Source organism: Schistocerca piceifrons, chromosome 8 (genome assembly GCF_021461385.2).
Source record: "Schistocerca piceifrons isolate TAMUIC-IGC-003096 chromosome 8, iqSchPice1.1, whole genome shotgun sequence".
Taxonomy (NCBI): domain Eukaryota; kingdom Metazoa; phylum Arthropoda; class Insecta; order Orthoptera; family Acrididae; genus Schistocerca; species Schistocerca piceifrons.
This window is the reverse complement of record NC_060145.1, coordinates 146,202,347-146,203,367: the sequence shown is the minus strand read 5'-3', so window position 1 is coordinate 146,203,367 and position 1,021 is coordinate 146,202,347. Positions and strand designations below refer to the sequence as shown.

The 1,021-nt window shown below is 36.6% G+C and overlaps 1 protein-coding gene across 1 annotated transcript; it reads right to left on the bottom strand.

Annotated features, from left to right (window-relative positions):
* Positions 1 to 232: 232 nt before the first annotated feature.
* LOC124712140 (calsequestrin-1-like) lies at positions 233 to 687 on the bottom strand. Its single transcript, XM_047242438.1, has 2 exons — positions 537 to 687; positions 233 to 438 (listed from the first exon to the last, which is right to left on the bottom strand). Exons 1-2 carry the CDS (start codon positions 625 to 627, stop codon positions 233 to 235), a joined length of 297 nt encoding a protein of 98 aa, XP_047098394.1. The 5' UTR covers positions 628 to 687.
* Between the last annotated feature and the right edge of the window lie 334 nt (positions 688 to 1,021).

Here is a 1,021-nt window from a genome sequence, read left to right as displayed (position 1 = left end):
ATTGATTTTACCATGAAGCTCTCAAGTTATTCCTGGTTTTGTACAACAAGTGATAATGGTATTTATTGCTTTGGACAACATTTGACTGTATTTATCTTGGAAAATCTTTTACTATCATGTACTACATTTCTACCAAAAGAAATTTCATAGTGTATGAGCAGAGTCAGGCTTGAAAGAACACACAACATATTTTTCAAAAAAATATTCATTGCCTGTTTACATACATCGTATTTTAGAGGTCATCATCAACATTGTCACTATCATTACTGTCGTCGTCGTCGTCGTCGTCGTCGTCCTCGTCGTCATCACTTTCTAAATTAATAACTATAGCGTCTATTATGTCTTCCATAACCCCATCCTTAACCCAATATTCTCTTTCAAGTTTCTCCACATGGAGGCAGTATGCACTCCAGTCATCTTGACTTATCGTTTCAAAACCTGTAACAATTGGGACAAGTTTTTGTATACGCTCTCTTTCGGTTACGGCAAAATTTAGTTCGGAATAAAACATGGAAGCTCAGAAAATGTCTACATACCTTCTTTCACCAACTGCAGCAACTTCGTCATGCAAATATCTCCAAGAATATTTCTTCCTCTGACGAAATTCTTGAGCTTTGCCCACGCCATTTCAATTGGATTTAAGTCACAGTTGTATGGTGGAAGTCGCAGCACAGTGTGTCCATGGGCTTCAAGTATTTTATTAATTTCAAATACTTTGTCTTCCGGCTTATGTTGTTTAATTAAATCAAATAATTTTGTTTTTCTCATTGTCAACTCAGCTTCCACCTTATTTTTTAATAACCATTCAATCATTTCGCTTTTATTCGAGGACCTAGTTGGAGCTTTGTTGTGTTCCTTGTTGTGATATGAAGCGTTGTCCATAACAATAACACAGTTCGGTGGCAGATTCGGAATCACTTTATTCGATATCCAATTAGAAAAATTTTCGTAGTTCATTTGCCCATGGTAGTCTCCTGTTGCACAACCCGCTTTATAAACCAACTGTGCGTTGGGTAAGAAC